This window comes from Rattus norvegicus, chromosome 10 (assembly GCF_021556685.1).
Source record: "Rattus norvegicus strain SHRSP/BbbUtx chromosome 10, alternate assembly SHRSP_T2T, whole genome shotgun sequence".
Taxonomy (NCBI): Eukaryota; Metazoa; Chordata; class Mammalia; order Rodentia; family Muridae; genus Rattus; species Rattus norvegicus.
The window spans coordinates 53,022,732-53,049,798 of NC_141543.1; the positions used below are offsets into that span (position 1 = coordinate 53,022,732).

Genomic DNA, 27,067 nt, shown 5'->3' on the forward strand with positions numbered 1-27,067 from the left:
AAAAACATCAAAGCTAATTGACTACAAAATAACAAGCAAAGGGAAATCAGGACTGCTATTTTAACCAGAGAACAGAACTAATAATGACCTTTAAAAACTCAAAGTAATTAATGTATTCTTTGGGAATAGACATTAGATCATTTTTTGAGAAAATAATGAAAGTTGCTTTTGGTTCTCTCATAAGAACCACATTCACTTAATTTTTTTGTTATTTGGTTTTGTTTTCTATGGCAGGTTTCACTGTGTACCCTGGCTGTCCTGGAACACACTCTGGGTGGCCTTGAACTCAGAGATCCTCCAGACTCTGCCTCCACAGATTAAGGTTAGGCACTAACACCTCCTGGCTACTTTAAAAAATGTATGTTTTGTTTTGAGACAGGGGCTCAACTACGTAATTCTGACTGGCCTAGAACACACTATGTAGACGAAGCTAGCCTTTGATCTCTGCAAAGCTAGGTACCTCTATAACAACAATATTTATTTCTAGTTTGTGTGTGTGCACATGTATTGGTATATGTGTAGAAGTCAGACATGTTAAGGTCACCCTGAATTGGAATTACAATTGGTTGTGAACCATTTTATAAGGCTCTCTGTAAGTGGTGTATGGCCTTCTTAACCACTGTAGCCTCTCCAGACCCTGTGCTTACGATTATAATGTAATTATAATTATCACTTTATATATTAATAAAACTACCAGAATGTTTTCATCTATCATAGTCCTTTGTAAATTCAGTTATAGTTAACTACTATTACTTGTTAGAACACAAAAAAATCCAAACACATTACAAGCCTAAAAACATCTCAGTATTTCTTCTTACCTTCCTTTCCAAATAGGATGCAATTAGTCCAAAGTTTTTTGGGTGCTGGATAAACCTGAGTTTAAAAACAGAAACAGTACTGAAATGCATCACTCAGCCCAAAAGAGGATTTCTATAACATCTTAGAGCCGCCCAGAGGTCCAGGAAACAACAAAGAGGACAGGGGTGGAAAACTATAAGAGGCAGAAGATGGAAAGGAATGCTGTGAACTGCTGTTTCAGAACATGACATCATCATTGCACTCAGAAACTCAAAGCAGAGGTCAGCTACACAAGACCTTTGCTAGTATCAAGTCCTTTTCACATTCTAGCAAGGAAAGGACCCAATCTCACTGGATGAGCTACTGGCATTGAGCGGCTGATAATGAAGGGAGAGCTGTGTTTCCTCTGATAAGTAGTTAACAATGTTTTAGGAAAAAAATCTCATGGCCAACTTAATGGATCACATTTTTTTTTTTTAAACAAACATGAAAATCGAAAGTGAATTTGTTAGGAAAGTTGAATGGATGATAGAAGAAAATGGGAGACAGAGGAATGGAATGAATACAATAAAATAAATTATATGAATTTATGAAATTATATAAACAGAAATATTAATAAGAATATATACACATCCAAATGTTTTAACAAAATAAGAAATAACTGGAAGAATTATGTCTAGTATAAATCAAAGAGAGTCCTCACTGCCTACTGGATAACAGAGATATAAAGAATTTTTAAATGGCTGAGTTTTTAAAGGGAAGTTTTAAATTTTGGGTTTTTTGTTTTATAAGATGGGGTCTTACTACATAGCCCTGACTGTCCTGGAGCTCACAGTGTAGACCAGGATGGCCTCTAAATCAGAGACCACCGGACTCTGTCTCTAGATGCACCCCATACCCTGTTATTGCTAAATGTTTACAGGAAGCTGCCTACTATCTATGGTTACTGTAAGGCACAGAAATCTGTCCTTTAACAAACCTCCCCAAATTAACCTGACTGCACCCAAGTTTAGGAGTCTTTCCTAAAATGATTCCATATGCTCATTTCTTTTTTTTTTTTTAAAGGTTTATTCATTTATTATATATGAGTACACTGCAGCTGTCTTCAGACACACCAGAAGAGGGCACCAGATCCCTTTACAGATGGTTGTAAGCCACCATGTGGTTGCTGGGATTTGAACTCAGGACCTCTGGAAGAGCAGTTGGTGCTCTTAACCACTGAGCCATCTCTCCAGCCCCATATGCTCATTTCTTATCTGCTAACCATTATCCTACCTACAAGTTTATATGAAGATAAGTTTATCTATTTCTCACAGTATTCACTCCAATGCCAACTTGGAATGAAAGTTTTGTAGAAAGAGTTCACTCTCAAGTAAATGTCAAACACTTTTACTAACTTCTGTAAGAGAATAATTTAACAGTTAAGTTACTTGTCCTTAAAGATCTCCTTTTCGTGGTCAGTCCAAACATTCATAAACTGTCTGTCTTTATAAACCTTCATTGGATCCTCCATGAGCCCATTCATATTGATGAACTTGACCCTTCTTTGTTCTGCATCAAACATCATCGGGGGAATCACAGAAAGCTGCCGCATTTGTTTCTCATTATTCTGCAAAAAAAATAAATGCTGTTTAGTTAGGATACTATTAAAATTTTAAGGGAATATAGACTTTAACAGTTAAAAAAGTCTGTAAATGACAATGACATACATCATAATCATTTAAGATTCTTATCATTGTAAATTAAGCTGGTTTACTAAACTATGTATGTGTATGACTTTTCTCAAAGTATGTTTATAAACACAAGTTTGCATAAAGAAATTTCTTATAAAACTATAGTATTTATCTAAAAATAAGCTCTTTTTTTTTCCCCCGTAAAAATATTCCCAAATTATCAAGTCTTACTAAGTTCCAGGGGGTGCTTTCAGTGGTTTGAACATCAATATTTAGGACTAACATATTAGCTTGGAATCACTTTATCTGATAAGCATTTTTAGAACACTTTCAGTTGTACCCTAACAGAATTCACACAGAAGCAAGCAAAGAAATTTAATGCAGATTTAGTCATTAGGTTGTCAATCGTGCATTTCCAGGTGATTTTAAAAGAAATATAGAATAATGATTGTGTTTTACAGCTCCTGAGTATATCACTTGCATAGAGAGCACACAAGATTATATGCATTATGTATTACGACTTCAGAAAATAAATTCCAAATATAACTTCAATGTGTTGCAAAAAAAAGTGTATGTCTTCTACTCTAAATGGAAAGGATTCTAATGGGCTCAATAACACGTTACAAGGACTAAAAGAAAAAAGAGGCTGAGAACAACTGACCATTATGTAACAATGCATAGAAATATCTGCCTTATAAAGTGTGGGATGCATTTCTGTAGCTGAATATTACAATCCTCCCCCAAAGGCAACACATTCCATGAGATCAAAAGACACTTCAGATCTTCTCTGTAGGAAAACATTATCAGAAGTGAGAAAAGAGGTCAAAACCACAAGCACACATCTATTTTAATTGGTACAACATCCTAAGAATTGAGGCAGCTCATAGAAGCCACCCTATGACTTTCTACTTTCTTCATGGCTCAAGTGACTGGAATTAACAAGTAAGTCATAGGATCATATAACACAATATGAATAGGCACAAGAAAAATTTTAATACATGTAACAATTGAAATATACAAGCAAGCTATTTTTACACTTAAAGGAAAACTCAAACTGCTTATAAAATGTAGATTAAATAAATACAGGCAGTATGTATAGACTAATGAAACTGTTTTCTCTCCCTCACTAGTAATCTAACTTTCTAAGATTGAATAATTTGATGGTTTACTTATGACTTGGATCCAATACCTAAAGCAGACTAGCTTGTAGGGGCCTATAGAAATGTAATTGATTCAATAGATAGAGGAAAGAACACAGGGCTGGAACAAGATCCACTCGTATGGCCACCTGGTTCTGCTACCCACAGCATTGTGGTCCAGTGCCTACCTGTGCCTTAGTTTCACTATTTGTAAAATAATAACTAGAATCTTTCTTGTATTTTAGTTTAGTGAGATAATACATATATTTATCATAGCAATTTTAAGTACCAAGTCCAGTCTTCAAGACAGTAAGCCTATAGTAATCTACTACAACTTGGACCAAAATAGTCATAGAAAAAAAAAGATGTTTGGTAGAGATCAAAGCAGACAGGTTTATGACACTATTTATTTTTATTTTTATTTTATGTGCATTAGTGTTTTGTCCGCTAGTAGTATGTCTGTGTGAGGGTGCCAGATCTCCTCCACCTGGAATTACAGACAATTGTAAGCTGCCATGTGGATGCTGGAAATTAAACCTAGGTCCTCTAGAAGAGGAGCCAGAGCTCTTAATTACTGAGCCATCTCTCCAGCCCGTCATATTCATTATTTTTTACTTGTTAGTATGCTGAAAACATGTAAGCATAGGTTTTATGTGCCTGATTTCCAAATCTTTCAATAATTTAAACTAAATCTACCTTAATTTTTCAAATGAATTACTACTTGGATATTTAAGTTCTCAAAAAACTCTACCCTTAAAAGATTACATATTACTTATGTATCTATATATTTACACATAGCATTTATTTTTAAAATGTACAACTATAAATAATTATCCTTAGGGGAAAATCACAGCAAAAATAACTTTCAATTTTTGAAACAAAATTCCAGAAACTCTGTATCAAAGAAAAAGTAAATAACTTTTGGTCTTTGTCATAGAAAAACTGAAGACTGCTGTTATTTTGAGAGTCTCCTGTATCACAGGCTCTATTTGACAACGTTGGGTCCTGATTTTTTTTTTCTACAGAGATCAGTCTGCCTCTGTCTTCCAAGTGATGGGATTAAAAGCTTGTGTTGGGGGCTGGGGATTTAGCTCAGTGGTAGAGCGCTTGCCTAGCAAGCGCAAGGCCCTGGGTTCGGTCCCCAGCTCCAAAAAAAAAAGCTTGTGTCACCATGCCCAGACACTATCCTTATTTGCTTTTGATTGTTTTTGTTTTGTTGTGTTTGAGACAATGTCTCATTAAGCAGTCCCAGCTGAGCTGGAACTTACTATGTAGACCAAATCACAGAGACCAGCCTGCCCCTGCCTTCGGGAGTAAAGGCATGCAGCACAGGAGCAGGTGTTTTGTTTTGTTAAACTATGGGCATGACATGTGAGTGCAGGTGCCCTCTAAGGCCAGAGACAGCAGTCAGAGCTCCTGAAGCTGGGGTTAAAGTGCTGTGCGCATCCTGCTGCTGGGTTCTGAGCCGTGAACTCGGGCCCTCTGGAAGACGGCTAGAGTGCTCCATCACTGGGGCGCGTCTCCAGCTTCATCTTTGGGTTAGTTTTATTAATCTCCAAGTGGTAATTTTTCACTCAAATTTTGTAGCTTACTATGACCATCTTTGCCTGGGACAATTTACCTGCCCAACGATGCACGTACACTGATGTACAGACGTCACTACTTCAATTCACTATGCCCTCTGGCGAGCAAAGCAGATGCTCCTTCCCTCCTTGCAGAGATGGAGCTAGCAGCTCGGTGTCACCCAAGGCTCGTTCCAGTCCTGTTGCTTCTCCCTTCCACACGGAGTCCACCCTCCCTTCTAGTCTCTCACACCGTAATGGGCATCTTTCTTCTTTTGTTTTTTGTTTTTCCAGATAGTCTTTCTCCAGATAGGGTTTCTCTGTGTAGCCCTGGCTGTCCCAGAGATTGTTCTGTAGACCAGGATGTCCTTGAATTCACAGAGATCTGCCTGCCTCTGCCTCCCAATTAAAGTCATGTGCCACCTCCCAGCCTACCAGAGCTATTTCCTTAACTCTTCCCAGATCTCCTTGCTGACACAGAATCTTTGTAAAAAAAATTTAATCACACTACTTAAAACTATGAAATGGTTGACCTAAGTCTCTAGAAAACTTCAAGCACTATTACGTAAAGTATCCTTGTCTACACACTGGTAAACATTTACCCCCTGAGCTACAGAACTAAAATGCTTAAATAATTAACTTGAATTAATCAATTTTCTTACCTCCTGCTCAGAAAGGCCATCAATAATTTCGGAAATCTCATGCTCACTCCTAGCAATGGTGGCTGAAAGACCAGCTCCCCTCTGACCAACTCTAAATATGAAGAAAAAATACAAATATGTTTAAAGGCTTTTTATGTATGAATACTGGAACTATATAGACGAAGCTGGCTCCAAACTCATGATCTGTCTGTCTCTGCCTCCAAGTGCTAGCATTAAAGGCATTCATGTCATTGCCTAGCTTAAAGTGAGAATTCTAAAACTATTTTGTAATCATTCTTTGAAACTTTTTTCACATGAACAATTCATCTTGATCATATCCACCTCCAGTTCCTCTCTCCTCCCATTTAAGACCTCTACTGGTTTTTTGTTTAGTTTTCTGTGTAACCCACTGAGTTCAATTGGTGCTAACTGGAATGTTGACTGATATTGGGTTGAGCATGCATAAGTCTGTCCATAACTACAGCTTCTTAAGTTCATTAATGACATATCTAAATCATGTCCATGTCCATAAGATAGGACACAGAATGGGACATTGTGTGTGTGTGTGTGTGTGTGTGTGTGTGTGTGTGTGTGTGTGTGTCTGTGCGCGCGCGGCATTTCTGTAACGCAGGTGTGCCTGTAAATGTGTGCAGATATTGGGTGTCTCCCTTGATCACTCTTAACAGGATTATTTTCTAAGCCAATAGAAAGTCAAAAAACAAAAACAAAAAAAAACAAACCCTGAAATTCAGTGAATACTTTCAAGAGGTGTATGCATGAGTCACTATCAAATTAGCAACAACTTAAATGTTAAGAGATTTAAGTTACCCATTGGACTGGGGATACGGCTCAGTAAAGTGTTGCCCTACATGTATATCAGGACCTGGGTTTGATCACTAGCACCACAAACAAAAAGACAAACAAAAAGGTTATAAATTCTAGTAAAATAGTGCAATGAGGAATGGGGAACCTGTATTAAAAAAATATATGATTAATGTCATGTCTGTTTCTTGTCTACATTTTAAATAATGGCAGAGCAAGCTTGGAAAAAAACATTGCACATTTCTAAAATATAAGAAAATTACCAAAAAATAAAATCAACTTTAAGATGTGTGTCAGTTTGTATGGGCATCACGGATGAGGTCTCATTCATACCTATTCTTTAAACATAAAAGCAATTCACAGTACAAAGTGTGATTTACTCCAGCACAAGGGAGGCAGAAGCAGATGGATCTCTATAAGACTTAAGACAGACAGATTTCTATAGCAAATTTCAGGACAGCCAAGGTTACATAAAAAAGACTCTGTCTTTAAAGTAAATAAATACATGAATCAAAAATTATCTACTAAACGCCCTCCAGATTCTTTTTTAAATCTTATTTTTATTTTATGTGCATGGGTGTCTTGCCTACATTTATGTCTGTGTACCACACACATGCCTGGAAACAACAAAGGCCAGAAGAGGGCATCAGATCACATAACCAAACCTGGGTACTGCAGGAAGAGCAAGTACTCTTAACCACAGAGCCATCTTTTCATCCCCATACAATTTCTTGACTCAATAATGAATTTCATGCTGTTTCATTATGTTGATTATTAAGAAACATTCAGGTCTGTTCTTACTAACTATCATTTTGAAAAAAAATTAGTACTTTCAAGAATTAGAAGCTTAAGATGGGGGAGGATTTAGCTCAATTGGCAGAGTGCTTACCTAACGTGCACAAAGCCCGGGGTTCAATCTCCAGCACTGCATAAACTAGGCATAGTGACACAGAGGAACTAGTAAGGCCAGCACTTGGAAAATAGAGGCAGAAGGGTCACAGCCACATAGTAAAATACCAAGTCAGCCAGGGCTACTGAACTACTCCAGATCCTTCTAAAGGGGATAAAAAAGAATTAAAAGACCTAGGGCCACAGAGATAGTTCAGCAGTTAAAGAGAACCGGCTGCTCCTCCAGAGGACCCAACTTCAATTCCCAGCACCCACATGGCAGCCCACACTTGGCTAGAATTCTAGTTCCAAGGGAATCCAAGGCCCTCTTCTGGCCTCCATAGCCACCAGTCATATACATGGTGCAGACGCGCACACAGGCAAAACATTCATTAACATGTATAAAATAAAATAGCTAAAGAAAAATAATCACTTAGATTTGATATACAAATTAAATATACAGAAAATATTAAATTCACTAAGAAATGATCCTTAAAGCTGACAAAATGGGCTTATCCTACTAGGTGGAATCACAGAACCTACTCCTACAAGTCATCCTCTGACCTCCAATCAGTATTTTTTTTTTCTTTTCTTTTTTTCGGAGCTGGGGACCGAACCCAGGGCTTTGTGCTTGCTAGGCAAGCGCTCTACCACTGAGCTAAATCCCCAACCCCTCCAATCAGTATTTAATGTGGCACATGACCCTCCCACATACAAAACCAAAAATGTATAATAAGTATAATTTTAAAAACTTAGGCTCGGGGCTGGGGATTTAGCTCAGTGGTAGAGCGCTTACCTAGGAAGCGCAAGGCCCTGGGTTCGGTCCCCAGCTCCGAAAAAAAAAGAACCAAAAAAAAAAAAAAAAAAAACTTAGGCTCAAAATTAAAATTTCTTGCAGGCAGTGGTGGCACACACCTTTAATACCAGCATGAGGGAGGCAGAGGCAGACAGATCTCTTGAGTTTGAGGCCAGCCTAATCTATAGACCAAATTTGAAGACAGCCAAGGATACACAAAGAAACCCCGTCTCAAACAAAAATAAAACACCCAGCCCCTTACCTGCAGCAGCACCTGCACCTGGCCTGAGCAGCACACTAGAGCTGGCCCTGCTGGCATGACCGCGGGAGAGGGCGTAAGAGTGAGAGAGCCAGCTATGCCCCTTGCCTGAAGCATTGGGTGAGCTAGCTGAGGCAGTGCTGAAGAGTCCTCCCTGGTGGTGTGGGTGCAGCTAATAAGCTGGCAGGCTTATTATTAGTTCAGATAACACCTAGGCCCAGATACAGGGCTTTGAGTTGGCCTACCCCAACATCTACCCAACAGTGAACAGCTGAAGCATTCGAAGGGGCTGATCCTCCAGATCCAAAGCAGCACAGGACAACAACAGGATATCCAAGAGGAGTCCCAGTGAGGATCCAGTATTGATAGTGTAGCAGAGGCCTTGATCCAGGCCAGTGCCTCATTGCAATGAACATTTGCAAGCAAAAAAGTTGGACAAAAGGGTATTCTGTGAGACAAACTGTGGCACACTACAACTTCCACAATGAAATTTCTATTTTCTTTTGGGGACAAGGGTAGAAGACAGTTACAAAGGGAAGGGATTTATGAGTGGGAATGAGGTACATGATGTGAAATTCACAAGGAATCAATACAAAGTTAAGTAAAAAAAAAAAAACTTTATGATTTGAAGGGAAAAAATCACAATTACTAAATATCAAACTACATACCGCTGAAATCTTTCTTGTTGTTCTCTTTGTTTTCGAATTTCTGGAAACTGCTTCTCATAGTATTCCCTTGTTTTGCTTTCTTTTGCTTTCCTCCGAGGATTATTTTCTATTCTGTCCACTTTTTTCTCCCATGCCTCCATGAGTTGATCATAACGCTGGCAGATTTTTTGTTCCTATTAAACACCCGTAGCAAATTAATAACAATTAAACTGAACTCATGATTTGGTAAGTCTAACCCTTTAAAATATATTCCATTTCTTAAATTGAAAACAGAAATTAAGTACATTTGGCTTGTATGACTCAGCTAGATGAACTCGCCAAGAATACTTTCCCTGGAGATTTTACTAACCATTAGCACTATACAAATTTACAAACTCATTGACAACCACCACTAGTAGTGGTTGACAAGCTTTTTTATTTTCCTGATAACATGCCTTGTCAAAAAGAAAGGAAAAAGAAAAATATTTACATATTTCATCATCTAATCCAGTGGTTCTCAACCTTCCTGGTGCTGTAACCTTTTAATTCAGTTCATCATGTTGTGGTGAGCCCCTACCATAAAATTATTTTCATTGCTATTCCATAACTGTAGTTTTACTTCTGTTATGAGTCATAATGTAAACATCTGTGTTTTCTGATAGTCTCAGGCAACTTCTGCTGTGAAAGAGGTTACTTGAGCCCAAAGGGGTCACAACCCACAGGTTGAGAACCACTGTTCCAATAAATCTTAAAGGCAACCACTAGTATTGTATTGGTACCTATCCAAACTGTCAGAGAAAACATGCACATTTAACAGTTTCTCTATCATTAGAAGTTTCTCAGCCTTTTTTTTTAATTAGTCAATTTTTTTTTTGATAGCACAGAAAAGGCTGGAATTAGCTATTTATCCTTCATTATAAAAAAGAAATCTGGTAAAAACATGAAGTCAAGAATTAACACTATGGTTAAATAAGTGAATTTAAAAGACAGAAGAACTCTCCATTATGGGTACAGAACTATGTAAATATCTGATACCAGGTAAAGGAAAATGAGAAGGGTCTTAGGGACACTGCTAACATTAGTCACCTTAAGAGAGACTGGATAGAAGAGTATTTCTTCCTCACGCCATTCCCTCATCACTCCTTCCAACATCCATTTGCCTTTTGTGCACTTCACGTTTTCTCTCTTTCTCTCCTCCCACCTCCTTAATTCAAGTCAACACCATCATCACCCAGAGTGAAGCAATCGTCTAGTAAATGTGGTTCACATCATTTCTGTTGCTTTCCAAAGCAGAGGAGATGGAAGCCAGGGCCTGGCTCATGCTAGGTCAGTGTTCAGGTCTTCCCATGCATTCTCACTGTTGCAACCAGATACAAATTCTTTTGTTGTTTGATACAGGGTTTCCTCTATCTGGAGATGGCCTCAAACCCACTAGGTAACTAACCAGGACTTGAACTTCTGATCTCCCTGCTTCAGCCTATTGAGTGGGGATTACAGGCATGTGATACCATACAGTTCATTTGGTACTAGAGATCCAATCCAAGGATTCATTCATGTGAGGCAAGTACTATACCACTGAGCTATATTGCAGCCCCAGATGTAGACAATTAAAATACAAACCTGAACCTGAGAATCTCATACAAAATTGTGAAGGTGACCTCCAGGACAGTGTACCACTGAATCCCAGCATCCTCATCAAGCCTCCCACTTCCAGCTCATTCACTGTAAACTCAGCAGGTCTAGCCTGTCACATTAGATCTCTTATTTAATCTGCTTCTTCTGTTTATGGACATTTGCAGTGTACTGGCTTTCCTGTTTAGTGGCCCTTCTGGCTTCATATCTGCTTTAGGCATCCCGGTTTACACACTTGTAGTCAGTTGTGTGCACGTCCTCACATTATGATCACAATACTGAACCTGCCTGCTGGTATATCTGCCTCCAAGAGCAAAGTGACATGGCTAGCTGACTTGCTTTTCTGGAATAATACATGGAACACTATCCACAACTGATAAACACTTATTAAACAAATCAATAAACACACAAACTACAATTATTCCAAAGCATGAAAAAGTTTATGTGCCAGTGATTATATCACTAGGAGTAATTTAAAAAGTACCACAAATACAATAAAATGAATGAACAAAAAAGCTAGTTTCTCACTAATATTAGTAAGTTCGGGGGAAGAAAAAATATTCAACCCCAGTTATTTAGATAGTATCTAACAGATAAGACTGGTAAATATAAACTACAGAAATTTTACACCAAATAAAAGCTGCTGTCTCTTGTGCTTTATGACTGTTAACCTGTTAGGCCATTAAACATAAGGTAAAGTTCATTTTTAACACAGGTTCAAAGAACTTCATTTCATTAACAATCTGAACTTAAATGTATCTATAAAATTATTACAAAAATAATTTTCTGAAACTTAATTTTTATAATTATAACCATAAAACTATTAGACAGCAAACTGTGTAATTAAATGAGAAACTATTCCAGTGTGCAGACTAAGCAGTTTCCCTAAGGATGGACGAGTAAGATCCCATTGGGATGACATAACTTACCGACATTTGTTTGAGCCCTAACAGACTGAAAACACAGCATCCTACTCAGCTTTGGTTTTTTTTTTTTGTTTGTTTGTTTTTTGTTTTTTGACTACTCACCATTCTGCTGAATGAAAATATTACATAAATAACTAATCAAATTAATTTGATAGCAATGTTAAATGTGGTATTACCGTGTCACTATGTTAGACTCAGATTTAAGTCACACATACAATAGTTACTTTCTAAATCAGCTCTTGCTCTCAATACAACCAAGGCTCGATCACTACTGGGAAAGTGACTGCCTGAATGACATGAATGGGAAAGCTGTACAAATTTCAGTTAACAAGGATAGGACCTCACCCTTTGTTTTCTTGCATGATTTCTTCTTTTAAAAAATAAAATGAGTTTTTTCCTCATCACCTGGTTTCTAGAAGAGAAAAATATGGTTGCAGAACATTAAGAAAAAGCACAACTTAATGACGTGTTCCCTTTCTCCAGACACTGGAGACAGGCAAACCACTTAAAAATTTATGGTGCAATCAGAGTTAATCTTAATTTATTTTTCACCCTGCAAAATAAAACTCCATAATTTTTCCAATTAGGACTAAAATTCCTGCCATTCTATAACAAGATAATACAGTGAATTTTTAATTCATGCATCTAATTTTAAAACATTATTTTCAAATTATAATTAAGGGGTAACTAATTCTTAAGAATTTTGATGATACAAGCATCTTTCAATATACTCTCAGAAAGGGAAGTAAAAGGGAAAAGAAACCTTTAGCAGGTACTTCCCTTGTAAAAGGAGAATGCACATCAACATATTTAGAAAGAGGTGACTTCTGCTCAAAACAGAAGCTTTCTCTTGCACAGATATGATACAACAGACTCTATGGAGCAACAATCTGACAAGACAGACAATGTTCTAACATGTCTTAATGGAACAACACCACTGTTTTAAGTTGGAAGCACTGTGATCTTCTAAAACAATGTCATGCAGGTTCAAATATATAAATGTTTATACCCCACCTACTTCCAGAAATAACTTCAAGTTGATTATTCAGAGATAAATACAAAGTCAATGAAAGTAGAAATAAATTTATGGATTATCTGTCGGGATTAACAATGACACTGGCTTCACTCAAACATGCATAGAAAAATCAATAGCTTGAGTATGACAAAGCAGTCAAGAGAGAAAGAATTTGTAAAAGGTACCCTTGATATTTCATACAAAGCAAAAGTTGATGAACAGCCACTGAATGGTTTTTACAAATGTGTGCATCTGCGTACTTCAAAAGTAACACACCGTAGGACCATCATTGCAGGCCAATTATTCTTATTACAATTATATGCTACTCAAAAATAAATGTGACCTAGGAAATAAAGTGTTAAATATTTACTAAGAATTTAAGTGAAGTCAGCTTGTCAGTAACCCATCTCAGCACAGTCTAACACACAGGCAATGTGGAGAACGTAAAATAAATCAAACAGTGCAGCTTTCCAGCTTACATTGAGGGAGAGAAGACAAACACAAACTGAAGCTTTGGGGGGGTAAGTCACTAAAAATAGTCAACTAAATCTTATCTGGTATCCGCCTTTTAAAAACACTTAAACAGCTAAGTAGTTCTAAATCAAAATGTATTCTATGAGTTCAGCCTAATGTCCTCCTAAAGGTTCTCAAGACCATGGCAATATGGCACAGAAAAATTCTTAAATAGATGACTTTCATTATGAGCTACTTACTTAACAGAAATTAAACTCTAAATTGTAATAGTTGTCATGCATACTACCATGCAAATATATTTGCCACCAGTTCTGCAAAGTAGTCAATTATTGTACACATTCTCAGAAATTAAAGAAAAAATATAAATAATAATGTGCTCATTAGTAACGGTAATAGTAAATAATTATAATGTTCTGGATATACTTTCAAATGCAAATAAATAGAAATATCACATTTTTGTCACCAACTATTAATACTTCACATAAAATTCTCTAAAAGTATGATAATTAAACAACAATTTTTTTAAAAAAGCCTATCTAACTTCTCTTACTTCAATCAGATCAAGAAATTAAGTTCACTTTTCACTTATTTTCTTATTCCAAGATCTGTATCCATAAAAGGCCTGGTTCTAGGATGAGCAAGGCAAAGCAAACTACATTCTGGAACAGCCTCCTCACCCACATGAGGGGACTGAGCCTTCCAAGGCACCAGGACATTAAATGGCAGAAGGGTCTACAAATACCGTCATTAGCAAGAGTCATGGAAGGGATTTCCCTAGAATAGGGTTTTGAATAATGATAAAATGATCCGTGGCACTTCTACTTTGCAATGGCAGATGTGGCTTGGTGGGGGACGGTGTCATCACTAGTCTTAAATGAAAAAGCTTCATTATCTTACTTCATCATGCGCCTTGCAGGTACTCCACTGAAAAAAACACAAAACAGGAGGCAAAGAATTCAAGCCTCAAGGTAAGCCGTTTCGATGTTAAGTATTCACCTTTTTTTTTACTAGCAGATTATAAAACCAGCTAGTTTTATGCAATAATTTATTTCAATTTTTTTTTTTTTGGCCTCGGAAACTCAAATCTGTTACCCCAACCCCCAAAAAGCCAGAGGAAGATAACATATAGTAAAACAACAGCAAATTACACAAATCTAAAACACACCTACAATGTTATAATAATGTCCGCAGATAACAATGATTTCTTTATAGAATACATGTTCTTTAATTGAACTCCAAAGATGGTAAGTACTTACGTCTTGATGTTCTCATGGTACACCTTGGTATCTGACGGCTGGTTATAGAGTGGCTATAAAATAAATGACATATTTATGTGTAAGGTGTTCTACATAGTTATACCAACAAAGAAATACATGTTAATTAATGTGAGATTTCCTAAGTGGACCTATATCACAGCATCCCAACAAAACCTCAGGTGTCATGCTTCCCTGTAATCCTATTTCCTACTGTTTCTTACTCAGTAAGAAAGTTTGCAAACCTGCTGCATCTTATGATCATCATACTCATAATCATACTTTTTAATTTCAAGGGCAAACAAAAATTACACACTGACCTTATGCTAACAGTATGCTCAGTAAGCCAGCTCACGTCTGCTTTCCTTAGTTACTTCTTCCTTACACACTGTCCTTATGCTAACAGTATGCTCAGTAAGCTAGCTCACTTCTCTTTCCTTAGTTACTTCCTCCTCCTACCACCTGAAGGGGTCAAATGGCTGTTCAGACAAAGCAGGCTCAGGATAATTCAGGCAAAGGTAACCAAGTTTACTCAGTTACCTTAAGATTCTAATAGACTTTCTGTCCAGCCACATAACTTTTAACCAAAAATAAATGGATATCCCATCTAACCCAAGAAAATTACTTTAAAAAAAAAACAAACAAACAAGTAAACAAACAAAAAAAACCCAACAACATTAGAAGTAAATTTCTTACCAATTCAACTTTTGGGCCAAGACCTTCAAATATTTTATGAGCTTCTTCAGCTTTTTTCTAAGAAGAAAAACATTATTGTATTGTATAATTTAAAATTACATAACCTCAAAGAAAAATAACTGCCTATTTGGAACTACTTATATAAGGCTAATGTACACTGGATTTACCTTACTTTATACTGAAATACTCTAATTTCCCCACTTACCCTAGGAATGGAACCAGTTTCATGCATACTAGACAAGTGTTCTACTACTGAGCTATGATACCTGCATTCTCTAATTTAAATTTTCATGGAGTTTTATTATCAAATTCAACCAAATCTCTATTTTTTTCTATTTTGTAATTCTTATTGTTTTCAAATCTCTATTCAACCAAGTATCTGTAGTGAAAGCAACATCTAAACAATTAAGTTAATAAAATATTGAGAATTTAGAGAGAAGGGATAAAATTTAAATTGGGAAATATATCCCAAGCATTTTAAATATTAATTCATGCTGTTGTTAATAAATATCTAAAAGCATAAAGTTCCAAAATAAATATATAATGTTCTTATTTTTTAGTTACAAGGAAACATATATAATAACTGAAGAACAAGGAAATAGCTAGTTTGACTCCAAGCATTACTTGGAGTAAAATAAAAATTTAATCACATATTTAACATGCCATTTTCAAAAGTAAAATAATTGAAATCAAGTACCCTGTTACAGGATCTACCTTGCCAAGAACAAAGTAACTGGGCCAGCAAGAAGACAGTGGTAAGTCAAGAGTGACAACCTTGACTCGTCTCTGGAACCCACATAATCAAATACAGAACTGACTCCAGCATCTAACATCTCTCTGTGTATTTACCATGTCAACATGCACTGGCACAAATACACATGTATGTATGTATGTATGTATGTATGTATGTATGTATGTATAAATAAATAAATAAATAAATAAATAAATAAATAAATAAATAAATGTAAAAAGTTTTAACCTATGAATGGTTTGGCCGAAATTTTTTTTAACAAAATCATAAAATTGCACTGGATATGTAGCTCAGTTAATAAAATTACTTACCTAGCCTTAGGCCCTCGGTTCAGTTGGTTGCAGACCACCAATCCTCCCCCACCACACACACACACACACAAATCCCTCTCACACTTTCACATACTTTTGAGTCTAAGTTTACACAGGGAAGTAATTAATTCCTCAAAAACATACTGCATGTGTTCTGTGTGCCAGGCACCTATTAGGCACTAAGGAAACAACAGAGGAAAAATAACCAATTCCAGTATAGAAAGAACATTCCCTAAAGACTCACAGAGAAAATAATACTTGAGCTGGATGTTAAAAAGCAAGAGCATTTCACATGTAAGACCAACACTAGACGGCCTGAAGACAGACTAAACAACGTGGAGTAAAGGTACTAAAAATACTTAACACTGAAACCCTCTGGTAGGAAGGGAGTTTTCTGGTAAATCTCACATAGGACAGAGAAATGGCTCAGTGGGTAAAAGCACTTGATGAATAAGCCTGAAGACCTGAGTCTGGTCCAAAGAATCCATGGAAGGAGAGGGATCTGATTCCACAGTTGCCCTCAGCCCAACATTTCTTTCTTCTGTGCCATGTTCTATAGCAAACCACCCAATCGAAATATAAACTACTTCCACAAGCTACTCCATTAAATATTAACAACCATTATCTTACATATTTTTAGTCTGAAACTGGAGAGCCTACAAATATTTTGGCAATGTATATTTGAACAGAGATAAAGCAACTCAAACTGATTTAAACAAACCAAACATGGTTCAGGAGAATAGTTCATTTAGAGAGAAAACAAATCCCTAAAGTCTAAAGTTTAAACATGAACCAAGGTAACGTTTCTCTCCCGATGCCAGATTTATAGGTCTCCTTTTAGGCAATTTTCTTCCCCCCCACAAATTCTGTAAATAAAGGAAAGTCTTCTTATACATGATAATGGTGTCTATTACTTGAGCCACAACAAGCATAATTCCCATAGTACTGAGCCTGCCACTGTAGTCCCCAAGATACTCAAATCTGTGGTGGCCAGCCCCTCTTTTTTGCCCCAACCTAAGGCTACAGTAAGATGCTCCCACCCACCACCCAGGAGCCGTCAAAAATGGTGTCTCCCATGAAAATGGAGGTGCCGTATCTTCTCAGCCTACAGCCTTCACAGGAGAGGTCCACAGTGGCCACACCTTTCTTGCCTTAGCCTCCAGCCTTGGTGAAACACCACTGCTGGAGCTGTCCACAGTGGCAGAACCCTCCTCTCCAGCCTCCTCCAGAGATGGAGCCTCAGCAAAAGCCAGCTGAGGACTTCCCACCCTAATTTATAGGCCTGATACAAGGAAAAAAGGGTGAAGAAAGCCACCAATTCCTGAACTGGAAAACCCACCAAACCCTGAGCTCTCCAAACTCAGGACTTGAAAGCCTACCAATCCTCATTCTGGAAATGTCTGCCCTGAAAATCTCCACCCCAAAAAAAAATATAGGCTCGTGTTCAATTTCCTGCTGCCCCAACTCCTGAGAGCAGAGGCCAGACATCCCTGGATTTGTCCCTCCACACCCTGGATCCTCCAATAAATCTCTCTCCTGAGATTTCCTGCCTGGTGAAAGAAGCATTGGAAAAAGCAATGAAGGAGAGAAGTGAAAGAAAGAGCAGGGCTGAGGCTCCTGTGCTCAGCTGAGCTGGGGTACCCTCCAAGGGAGTTCAAGCCCTTGGCTGAGGAGGCTTCCTAAGAGCCGTGTCATTCCTGAGCTCCAGTGTCTCAGGACGCCCTTCCACTGGGATACTGTCTCCACTCAGAGCTGTGCGCTCACATGGCTTCTGAGTCCCAGGACGCCCTTCCATCTGAACAGAAAGAAGCACTTATAGCCACTACACAAGGACTAAGTGAAAGATGTACTTCTGCTACTATGCCATACTTCTGTCCTACGGCATAAGGACAGACAAGGTTATTCACTTTAAAAAGCTGCGGAAACAGTGTAGTCTCACACTGTGTGATGAGGACAGCACGCCAGAGCTGGCAGAGATACCCCAAGAGCTTCCCGTCCACTACTCTAGGAGTACCTGCTACGATTATAGAACTACAGAAGAACAACTACAAACTAGTAGTATGGTCTACCAAAAAGCATCTGAAAGAAAACCTATTTTGACAATTACTAAGAGTGAGTTAAGAACATTCTTCACACATGAAAAAAAAATTCTAATATTGTAAGTTAAGTCTCAGACTGAGACGACAATTTTGGCTATTGTTTGTGGAAGGAACAAGAAACCAAAAGGAAATGATCAAACAGAAAAAGTATAAAAGGAGTTTCAGGTTTGATGATGGGCATTAAGAAACATTTATCTCACCATCTAATGAAACCATTTATATAAATAAAAACACATATTAAGTTCTCTATCAGATTTTAATAATTTTCAGTCTTCACATCCCAATTAAGGAACTACAACATTCACTAACTGAGAATCATTTAGTGTGTACAACAGTTTATTTTAAAATATAACAATAAGTACCACTGAATCCATTTTATTTTAAAATAACCTAATACTAAAATCTCAGACATTAAAGCAAGTTTAGCTGTCTATCAGCTACACTCTTTTGGTTTAACACAGAGCTCAAAACTTGGCCAAGAAGGACACTAGCCCTAGTAATGTACTCCCAAAAGGTGTTTCTTTTTTTGTTTGGTTTAGTTTTTCAAAGCAGTTTCTCTGTGTAGTCCTGGATGTCCAAGAACTTGCTCTATAAACGAGGCTGGCCTCAAACTTAGAGATGCACCTGCCTGTGCCTCCTGAGTGCTGGGATTAAAGGTATGTGCTACCACCACCAGACTCTGAAGACTATTTCTTAAAAACCAGAAGTAAATCATAAAACCTTTCTTTTCCCTCTTCTCAAACAAAGCAAACTGTCTGTTCCTCTAGGCATGGCATGAGGTGATACTTATCACTCTCCTCCCTTACTGTCTATCAACTTCATTAGATGCATTTTCATGTAGTTTATTCTGGCCATTCAATAAACTGTACCCATTCTAAACCCAACAAACTAAGAATTAATTGCCTATACTTTAACAGCTTATAACATTTATCACGTAGGAGTATACTTTATATATGACTCTCAACTATCTATGAAAATAGATACACAAATGTAGAAGTTCAAGATTATCTTTCTATTTTTTTAATGATGAATTCAATTTTCCCTCTTTGTCACCTTACATTTTTAAGTGTGTATGGTGCATGTGTATGTGGAGACTAAAAGCTTCTATCCTGTGTCCTATCTGATTGCTTTGCATAGGATAGGGGTGACAAGGTCTCTCACTGAACCTGCACCTCATTAATTTGGCTAGACTGACTGACCTGCAAGACCCAAGGATCTTCCTATCTCTGTTTCCCCAGTGTTCAGATCACAGGTAAATAGGCTCACACACAGATTTTCACAGGAACAGTGGGGACCAGATCTGAGGTTACATCCTCAACCTTGTGCAGCAAGCACTTTACAAACTGAAGCACCTCCCCAGCACCTGGGACTTTATAATTATTCATTTACTGTAGAACATATCATTGAGATTAAAAGGCTCAGAAGAGCAATACAAATATTTTAGCACCATAACTCCACAGAACACCTTAAAGAATTTCTCATATACTTCCCATTCTGACACTTTTTACTGCCCTACTACATCTGCATTAGATAAAAACAGAGCTTTACCCATCATGTACTCTTGACTCTTATTTAGAATTGGTTCTTCAGATGAACTCTGCCTATAATGCTAGTTCTTATCCTAGGACCTCTCTTATCTTAATTTCCTAAAACTCACTCACTTAGCCATTCTTCAGGAGGGGCTAGTAAGGAACAGTATTCTCTAGTTTCTTGCTATTAACTAATATTAATATTCTATGGCTTTTTCTATAAAGCTTCTTACTATTTGTTCACATTTCATACCTTAAGACTCTTAAACCTGTTCCATTTTTTTTTTCCTGGTCTAAAATATTGTGGAAAATCTGACAACAATCTAATCTTTTTGCCTATAAAAGTACTGATAGTGTTGCCTCACTCTCTTTAGACTGGTTATAGCGATGCTAGGGCCAACTAAGGTCTTGGCCATGCTAGGGACGTACTCCACCAATGCACATAGTGCTGGTTGTCTCTTAGACTTCTGGGAATAGGAAAGGATATAAGCTAGGACAGAGAAAGTGAATTGGGATAGCAGAGTAAGAAGAGAAGGCAGCTGGTGCAGAAGATATTGTTAGAAGACAGATATCTCAGAAGATGGAAAGATCGCCCATGCTCATGGATTGGCAGGATTAATATTGTAAAAATGGCCATCTTGACAAAAACCAATCTTCAGATTCAATGCAATTCCTAACAAATTTCCAACTCAATTCTTCATAGAGATAGAAAGGACAATTTGAAAATTCATCTAGAATAACAAAAAAACCCAGGATAGTGAAAACTATCCCCAATAATAAAAGAACTTCTGGGGGAAATCACCATCCCTGATCTTAAGCTGTATTACAGAGCAATCATGATAAAAATTGTATGGTATTGGTACAGAGACAGGCAGATAGATCAATTGAATGGAATTAAAGACCCAGAAATGAACCCATACACCTATGGTCACCTGATCTTTAACAAAGGAGCTAAAACCATCCAGTGGGGGAAAAAAAAATAGAAGCATTTTCAACAAATGGTGCTGGTTCAACTGGAGGTCAGCATGTAGAAGAATGCAGATCGATCCATTCTTGTTGCCCTGTACAAAGTTCAAGTCCAAATGAATCAAAGACCTTCACATAAAACCAGATACACTGAAACTAATAGAAAAAAAAAGTGGGGGAAGAGCCTCCAACACGGGGGTACGGGGGAAATTTCCTGAACAGAACACCAATGGCTTATGCTCTAAGATCAAAAATCGACAAATTGAGACCTCATAAAATTGCAAAGCGTCATTAAGTCAAAGAACATTGTCATTAGGACAAAACGGCAACCAACGGATTGGGAAAAGATCTTTACCAATCCTATATCTGATAGAGGGCTAACATCCAATATATATAAAGAACTCAAGAAGTTAAGAGACCAGAGAATCAAATAACCCCATTTAAAAATGGGATATAGAGCTAAACAAAGAATTCTCAGCTGAGGAATCTCAAATGGCTGAGAAGTACCTAAAGAAATATTCAACATCCTTAGTCATCAAGGAAATGCAAATCAAAACAACCCTTAGATTCCACTTCACACCAATCAGAATGGCTAAGATCAAAAACTCAGGTGACAACAGATGCTGGCGAGGATGTCGAGAAAGGAATATGCCTCCACTGTTGGTGGGACTGCAAGCTGGTACAACCACTCTGGAAATCAGGCTGAAGGTTCCTCAGAAAACTGGGCATAGTACTAGCTGAGGACCCAGCTATACCACTCCTGGGCATATACTCAAAAGATGCTCCAACATATAACTAGGACACATGCTCCACTGTGTTCATAGCAGCCTTATTTATAATAGCCAGAAGCTGTAGAGAACCCAGATGTCCATCAACAGAGGAATGGCTATAGAAAATATGGTACATCTACACAATGGAGTACTAACTACTCAGCTATTAAAAACAATGACTTCTTTAATTCATAGACAAATGGATGGAACTAGAAAATATCATTCTGAGTGAAGTAACCCAATCACAAAAAAACACATGGTAATGTACTCATTGTTAAGTGGACATTAGCCCAAAAATCTCAGATTACCCAAGATACAATCCACAGACCACATGAAGCTCAAGAAGAAGGACGACCAAAGTGCAGATACTTCAGTCCTTCTTAGAAGTGGGAACAAAAATATTCATAGGAGATATAGAGACAAAGTTTGGAGTAGAGATTGGGGGAAAGGCCATCCAGAGATTGTCCCACCTGGGGATCCAGCCCATATATATACAGCCACCAAACCCAGACAATATTGCTGATGCCAAGAAGTGCATGCTGACAGGAGCCTGATATAGCTATCTCCTGAGAGGCTCTACCAGAGCATGACAAATATAGAGGATTTGAACTGTGAAGTTCAACCACTGAACTGTGAAGTGGGGTCCCCACTGGAGGAGCTGAAGGGGTTTGCAGCCCCATAAGAACAACAATACCAACCAATCAGAGCTTCCAGGGACTAAAGCATCATCCAAAGAATACACATGGACAGACCCATTGCTCTGGGTGCATATGTAACAGAGGATGGCCTTATTGGGCACCAATGGGAGAAGCCCTTTATCCTGCCAAGACTGGACCCCCCACCTCCCAGTGTAGGGGAATGTCAGGGCAGGGAGGCAGGAAGGGGTGGGTGTAGGGTGGGGGAACACCCTCATAGAAGGGGGGTGGGTTGGGATAGGGGGTTTATGGATGGGAAACCAAGAAGGAGGATAACATTTGAAATGTTATCTATTATATGTTATAGATTAAGGACTTCCAGAAGTTCATTGATAAGCTTCTTTGATGCAACATTTTCTTTATATTGAAGTGAAATAAGTTTCCCTTTAATACTGAGGTTACTGATCAAAGATCAACACTGTCATTACAAACACAACTTACAGAACTATGTCCTGGTTTTTTTAATTGGTGAAAATTTTCAAATTAAGAGAATGAAACAAGATATTGTTTTAATAAAAATAAACAGCAAAATCCATCTAAAGGTCAAAGTCCACACTGAACTTTTTAAGGTCAGCCTTAACTCTCAGGCTAATAATGAATTTCTTTCCCCCATCCAAAGATCATTTGTACTGAAATGTGACCAATTGGCTTTGATATTAAATGCACCATAAGTAAGTATTAGCAAGCATGCAGGGTTGGCACAGTGGCACCTCCCTTTAGTCCTAGCACAAGAGGCACAGGCAAGCAGATATCTGTGAGTTTTAAGCCAACCTGGTCCACACAGGCTAGCCAGGGTTACAAAGGGAGACCCTGATTTGAAACAAAAACAAAACAAAAACTTGCAAGCAAGCATAATGATACATAGCACTCAGGAGACAAAGGCAAAGAGATGCTTCAACTTAAGAAGCTAGCCAAGTCTACACAGCCAAGAATAGAGGCCCAGGCCGTCTAGGAGTACATGGTAATTGCCTGTCTCAAAAGAATAAAAGTAAAAAACTACAGAATGGCTGTTTATATTATGTGCTATTCAATTTACATAGCATTAGAGGATAAAATTCTAATCGTTGAGTAATATTTAGACAATATGTAAGGCAAAACAACTCACATTTTAATATGATTACAATAGAATATATTCAGAAATAGACTGGAAAATAAAGTCAAACAGGTTTAAAACCCTATGCTGTCAGAGGAAATGTAAACTTACCCGATTCTCATCATAAATAATTTGGACAATACTACGGTGTTTCTGTTCCACAGGAGGAGGGGACACAGGCTTCTCCGGCTCAGGAGGCTTAGCTGCTTCTTCTTCTAGCTGTTGCTAAAAGATCCAGAAATGCTGTTAAGACATCTGCTGCAGATCACTAATAACTAGCCAGACAGAACACAGACATTTCTTGGTGCTTCTACAGGATAAGCATTTACTCTACAAGGGTCTCAAGGATCCAAGAGCTCAAAGGAAAATAACCAGATGCATTTTAATAACATCACAAATCATACTAAGATAGACAGATGTAAAATCAAAAGAGAAAACCTTGAATATTTCAATTTTGATAAAAAGAAACATTAAAGAGAAATTAAGTTTACAGAAAGAACCTTATCAGAACATTGGAGAAAGTTGCATGTTACAGATATATGGTATCTGTGAAGGTTTCTTGTGATCAATATAGTAGGAAAGGGTTAGAGTACGAATGTCTAGCTCAAGGTAGTACCATGTCCAAACCCGAGTTGCTTTGGCCATGGTGTCTCTCGACAGCAATGGAAAACCTAACTAAGATAAATGTTGGTACCAGGGACTGAGGTATTGCTATGATAGGTCTGACCATATTTTTGTTTGGAAGAATGTGCATTTGAGGACGCTGGATTTGGAAAGCCATGAAATGTTTAAAGTTGGGGTTTAATGGAGCATCCTAGTAGGAATATGGAAGACAGTGTTGCTGGGGGTGATTTTAACTGTGTAGGCCTGTTGGCCCAAGAGGATTCAGTGGTGGAGAATTTTAGTATGTGGCCTAGAGACAGTTCTTGTGATGTTTTAGTGAAAAACATGGCTGCTTTTTGCAATTGTCTGAAGAGTCTGCCTGAGGCCAGGGTGAAGAGATCTAGATTACCTGTTTTGTCAAAGAAAGTCTCAAACAGCCTGATATAAATTCTGTTGTGTAGTTACTAAGTTCACTCTTCTGAAGAGCATTTTAATGAAAAGAAGCAAGCTGAGAAGGGAAAAGTATAAAATGCATGGTTCAAGTAATAAAGGGGCATGAGGAAGTAGAATGGAGCTAAATCCTGGGTTCCAGAAAATAACAGATTCAGATTTCAGGCAATATCCCACCCTAGCTAAATTTAGGTCCAGGAATTATAGTACAAGCCTTTAATCCCAGTAGAGGTAAGCAGATCTCTGAGTTCAAGGTCAGTCTGGTACAAAGCAAATTCCGGGTAAAGAAAAACTTAGGTCCAGGCATGTTGATACGTACACACCTTTAAGCCTAGAGTTCAAGACACAGAACCATGCAGATCTCTGAGTTCAAGGTCAGTCTACAGAGCATATTTCAGGATAACCAAGCTTAGGCAGTGAAGGAAACCATTGGAAAACAGAAAGCAAGTGCTACTGTAATATAACAAGGGGGCTATATTCCAGCCCCAGAAAGCAGCAGAACTTGGCAGCTTTGGCCATGTGGCTCTGGCTTTAGAGTCAGGGGAGAAAGAGACGACTGGGACAATTGATACTAGTTAGCTGGAGCTAGGAAATTAGTGGTGATTAAGAAGAGACCAGCATCCCTGAGGTAAAGTCTTCTGGGAAGTGTTGTCTGAAAGCACAAAGAAGCTGCATTCCACAGACAGCCAAGGTTATAGCTCATGCTGCACCTGGACTTGGTACTGTTTAAGAGTCACCCAGGTGGTAATAGTTTTGAAGGCATGAAGGGGCCATGAAGAGCAGCTGAAGCTTGGCACTGTGAGAGGTCAGGGATGGCCACTGGTGAAGGTGCAATCTCAATTGCAGTTAAAGGCCCAAGACTGAAGGGGTCATGCAAAGAAGTTGAGGTTTGGCACCATGAAGAGAGCCTATGAGAGGCTATTGGTGAAGCCTAGTTGCACACAGAAGACCCCAGTGTACTGGAGATGTCAGTGCCATGACCAACAACAACAGCAGTGGCAGTGGAGTGGAGTCAACCAGAACCTTCAGTGTTACAGAGGGCAGAGCTGAAGAAGTAAATTAAGAACTTTGGAGGAGCCCAGAAAATCTTATGTCAATCCCAGACATTGGGAAAAGAAGCAGTGAAGTTGAAGTTGCCCTGGAGACCTCAAGATGTTATAGATGCCAGAGTCATGGGATACCTGCCAAGGAGAGCTGCTAATAGGAAATGGAAACAGTCCAGAAGAAAGAAGTTTGTTGCAGTTAAGAAAGATGAAAAAGAAACTGGAGATGTGAAGAGTGCTTTGACATCAAACATGTGGATGCAGAATTTGGAGTTTGCCCAGCTAGTTACCTGTCTTGTCTGGGTCCAGTATTTCTTTGCTCTTAAATTTTGAGATGGTAATTTATATCCTGTGATGTTAAAGGTATATGATCTGCTTTTTGATTTTTGACTTTATAGAGGATTACAGTTAGGTAATTGGCTGAATCTCAGCAGAGCCTTTGAACTTTGGACTTTAAAACATTGTTGGGTTGGGGGACTTGGATTATGGGACTTTTGAAGTTGGACTAAATGTTTTAGCATTATGCTGTGGCTAGTTATGGTCCCCCATAGACTCATGTGTTTAAACAAGCCTGTGGGGGCCAGGGAGTGACATGTAGCAGTCTGAATATGCTTAGCCCAGGGAATGGCAGCACTGGGAGGTGTGGTCTTAATGAAGGAAGTGTGTCACTGTGGGGTGGGCTTTGAGCACCCCATCCCACCCCCACCACCAGCTGCCTGAAGACAGTCTATTCCTGGCTTCCTTTGTATAAAGATGTAGAACTCTCAGCTCCATGCCTGATTGGACACAGCCATACTCCTGCCTTGATGATCTCTGAACCAGTTAAGCCAGCCCCAATTAAAATGCTGTCCTTTGTAGAGTTGCCTTGGTCATGGTGTCTTCCCCACAGCAATGAAAACCCTAACTAAGATACCATGTAAAGGTAGAAGTGGAGAAGCAAGTCTATGTTGTAATTTCCATGCCCAATGAGACAAGTGTACATGCATGCACACGCAATATTTTTTAAAGAAAAGAACAGTATGGAATAGATGGGTTCACCCCTCTAATTCCACCACTCAAAAAAGATATGAAGATTACATTTTACATTGAGTTCCAAGTCAGTTTAAGATAGTGGTTCTCAACCTATGGGTCATCTCTTTGGGGCTAAACAAGCTTTTCAAGAGGGTCACATATAAGACATCTTGAGTTATCAGATATTTACAATTCATAACAACAGCAAAACCCATCCCAACATGAACTGTATTAAAGAGTCACAGCATTCGAAAGGACAAGAACCACTGGTCTAAGGAATTGGGAGTCAAAGCTGGTCTGGGTTATATGCATGACCCTATCTCAAAAAAATAATTAAAAAATATTGCTTTCATAAATTTAAATCTCCAAATAAATACTGCTGAATTAAACTAGCAATTTATTTTTTTAAAAAAAAAAAGATAATGTGGCACAAATAAAGCTAAACCTAGAGGTACACAGGCCTTTTAAAACTAGCATTAAAGGGGTTGGGGATTTGGCTCAGAGGTAGAGCGCTTGCCTAGCAAG

The 27,067-nt window shown here is 38.2% G+C and overlaps 1 protein-coding gene across 51 annotated transcripts in view; it reads right to left on the minus strand.

The window, feature by feature from the left end:
- Ncor1 (nuclear receptor co-repressor 1) overlaps positions 1 to 27,067 on the minus strand; it is a 142,897-nt gene that overhangs the window by 76,379 nt on the left and 39,451 nt on the right. For 43 of the 51 annotated variants that reach the window (XM_087573865.1, XM_087573863.1, XM_087573870.1 and 40 more), the window contains exons 6-14: positions 23,547 to 23,660; positions 15,222 to 15,278; positions 14,529 to 14,581; positions 14,170 to 14,196; positions 12,129 to 12,195; positions 9,247 to 9,419; positions 5,835 to 5,925; positions 2,229 to 2,407; positions 819 to 873 (exon numbers count right to left, since the gene is read on the minus strand). In XM_087573865.1, coding sequence (XP_087429991.1) covers positions 819 to 873; positions 2,229 to 2,407; positions 5,835 to 5,925; positions 9,247 to 9,419; positions 12,129 to 12,195; positions 14,170 to 14,196; positions 14,529 to 14,581; positions 15,222 to 15,278; positions 23,547 to 23,660 — 816 coding nt within the window. 51 annotated transcript variants of the gene reach the window in all.